Raw genomic sequence first — 3260 nt, forward strand, 5'->3', positions numbered from 1 at the left:
AAACGAGGCTTGCCAAATTGTGGGCTGGATTTCTAGCCGTATAGAGTAATAAACTGGTGGTCATTTTCATAAAGTGTGATTTGTTTTTTGACAATTTCATGGGCTCGAAATAGTCGATGGCATTACAGAGATGGTTCCCTGTAGCGGTGCAAAAAAGAAAGAAAGAAAATAGCCACTTTAAGTCTTTTTTCTGTTCCTTGTTAAATTTGCGTGATCAATATTTTTGGAAGACAAAAAATTAGACTGAAGAAATGATTGTCTTTCTAAAATAATAATAATAGCTTAATAAACCAAAAGAGTTTCAGGCATGTTACTACAAAATATATGGTGATTGAAACGCACCAATCCGCGTTGTCTTTTTCATTAACTGTATTTTAATAGTAGCCCATATGAAAATATGATATTTACGAATTTGCAATAATCTTACTGTTAAAATAGTTATATATGAAGGTGCGTAAAATGTCGTGCCATTGCGCAATGGAATGCCACTTGGTTCCCTCTTTAGGATAAAGCTTATCATCAGAATCTTTATAGGTATTTTTGACCAAATCCCTCCACTTTGTTTCAGTTCAGTGCAGTATGTATGTCTTGCTAGATCGGCGTTATCTCCAGTTTAGACGTTTATCAGCCTCTTTGCATATCACGTGCCTCCGCTCGTCCAATAATAGTCGGATCTTGACGCACACGGGACGCATGGGTATCTGTTACTCCACTGATCCACTGCTTCTCTTTCAGTCTTGGGGAATTCTAAAAGAGCTGCTAGGCTCCATGTAGGGCGTGCTATGACAGCGTCTTTACTCCTCCATTCCCGCTGGATTGACCCGGTGATGTTTCTCTATGACAACGGCTTGGATGATATGAGCAAAAACATGGAAGGATTTGTGGGAGGCAATTTTGCTGCAAATCAGTGCAGGAATCTTATTGCCCACCCGTCTTCTTTGGCCCCGAGCACATACTCGTCGAGTGAGGTGCCAGGGTCGGGCATGGGAGAACCTGTCAAACAATGCAGTCCGTGTTCGGCCGTGCAGAATTCTCCCAGTGCGTCTTTGCCCTATGGATATTTTGGCGGCAGCTACTACCCGTGTAGGATGCCCAAGTCCTGTCCGCAGCCCACCTCCTATGGGGAAAAATACATGGACACGTCTGTTTCTGGAGAGGAGTTCCCTTCTCGTGCTAAGGAATTTGCCTTCTACCAGGGTTACTCGTCTGGCCCTTACCAGCCTGTACCGAGTTATCTCGACGTGCCAGTCGTACCTGCGCTGAGCAGCCCTGCGGAACCGAGACACGAGTCTCTTCTGCCTGTTGAGACCTACCAGCCCTGGGCTATCACGAACGGGTGGAGTAGTCCGGTGTACTGCCCGAAAGACCAAACACAGTCAACAACCTTATGGAAATCGTCTATCCAAGGTAAAAATGCTGCGCTTCTGCTTTATTATGAGAGGGGGAAAAAAGTTGCTGCCTTAAATATTTTAAGTTCAATCAACTTTGATGTTTAAGTCATTTCAACTGAATTACATTAAACTGACTTAAAAATTAGTTGAATCTCGTATAACATAAAGTTGAAATTTGCTTAACTTATTTTGATGAGTTAAAGCAATGCAAAAATATATGTTGTTATAACTTCTTGATCATATAATTTTTTACAGTGAGACCTACACTGTTAAAAATGCTGGATTGTTTAAGCATGTTTGGGTCAAATATGGACAAACCCAACCATTGGGTTTACAAATTTAATTAAACATTTTAAACCAACGGTTAGGTTTGTCCATATTTGAAGGAAGATTCTAATCAATTAAAACAGGAGCTTACTAGAAATTATTCATCTAAAAAGTACAAATGGTCTACAATTTCTATAGGTTATTCCCACCACTTATTTTTCTTTTAATTTAGGCTATGTTTTTTTTATTTGTGCATGTTTTACTTGAGGCATTTTTTTTTTTGGTTGCACTGCCTTGGAGACATATATCAATGTTTTTCTTTTTTAATTATATGCTGTATTATTTGACACTTATACTGCTTTTGCAAGCAACCTTATTTTGGTTTTGATCTGATTCTGACCCCTAGATACTGTGTCAGGTACCGATGGAGCGTCAGTGCGTCGAGGGAGAAAGAAGCGGGTTCCCTACACCAAGGTTCAATTGAAGGAACTAGAACGAGAATATGCCACAAATAAATTCATCACTAAGGACAAACGAAGAAGGATATCTGCTCACACAAACCTGACCGAGCGACAAGTGACCATCTGGTTTCAAAACAGGCGGGTGAAAGAGAAGAAAGTGGTCAACAAGTACAAGGCCATCAGTTAAGCTCTGAAAAAAAATGTAAAACTGAAATACCAAAGGGGTATAAATGGAAGGACCTTCAACATTATTTATTCTGAAATCCATTCCATCATCTGTTCCACGTCACGAGATTACGCGGAGATGCGCAGGAGGGAAAATAATGTGTACATACTGCCAATACACTGACATTGTTATATGTCAAGAACAAGAACAATATACCCATATTCACCAATAGATTTTTTTATTCTTTTTAATCTATGCCTTTGACAGAAACACGTGGGAGGATTGTAAATTCAACTCAACACAGTGAAAGAAAATCAGTCAAGTAAACAGACAAAACCATGGCAATTCGTGTAGGCCTATTTTTTTATTTCGATTTTTACACATCACGTTTCCATAAAAACAACTGAACCTTTCAGACTTTGGATATGCATGCTACGCTGACTGTACACTAAATTTACCCCAAGACTGTTTCGAGCTTTTCTTTTCTTTTTTTGAACCCCATGCGCACATTTGTAAATAAAAAGTCGCTTTCATGCACCTGCGAACTATACAAATTCGCACGTGTTACTGCAGACTCTATGCAAATAAAACTCCCCATTTTAAGTGATGTATTTCAATATTTGTATCTTGATAATTATTCCGAAAGTCAACTTTTTACCAAAATGTTTAACATAAACATCTATTTATTTTGAATGTAGCTATTTATATAGCTTATTCTATTTCCAGAAAGTAATGAGCAAAATAGAAGAATCAGCTGCTAATACGAATGAGTGAATAATGGCTGTGAGATCATATTGTTGTCTTTCCCCAAATCCCTGAGAAGTGTTTTTTTTTTTTTAAGAACAATTGTTCTGCAATAACCCTTTTCCATCCGCGTAACAGTGCTGCCATCTAGTGGCACACATATGCATTTGCCCTGACTTCCTGCAATTGGGTCATTGTTCCGCATATAAGTATTCGAGATCTGAAATCTAC

General features: G+C 38.8%; 1 protein-coding gene across 1 annotated transcript; it reads left to right on the forward strand.

Annotated features, from left to right (window-relative positions):
* Positions 1-702: 702 nt before the first annotated feature.
* hoxa13b (homeobox A13b) lies at positions 703-2724 on the forward strand. The gene is made up of 2 exons (XM_079894328.1): positions 703-1407; positions 2065-2724. Exons 1-2 carry the CDS (start codon positions 783-785, stop codon positions 2304-2306), a joined length of 867 nt encoding a protein of 288 aa, XP_079750454.1. The 5' UTR covers positions 703-782; the 3' UTR covers positions 2307-2724.
* The last annotated feature ends 536 nt before the right edge of the window (positions 2725-3260 follow it).

Source organism: Squalius cephalus, assembly GCF_949319135.1.
Source record: "Squalius cephalus genome assembly, chromosome: 15".
In the NCBI taxonomy this organism is placed as follows: domain Eukaryota; kingdom Metazoa; phylum Chordata; class Actinopteri; order Cypriniformes; family Leuciscidae; genus Squalius; species Squalius cephalus.

Excerpts from the sequence above, each read along its gene's own strand:
- hoxa13b (XM_079894328.1), top strand. The coding sequence starts at position 783 with ATGACAGCGTCTTTACTCCTCCATTCCCGCTGGATTGACCCGGTGATG. Across the intron at positions 1,408-2,064 it reads ATGGAAATCGTCTATCCAAG|ATACTGTGTCAGGTACCGAT; the intron begins GTAAAAATGCTG and ends TCTGACCCCTAG.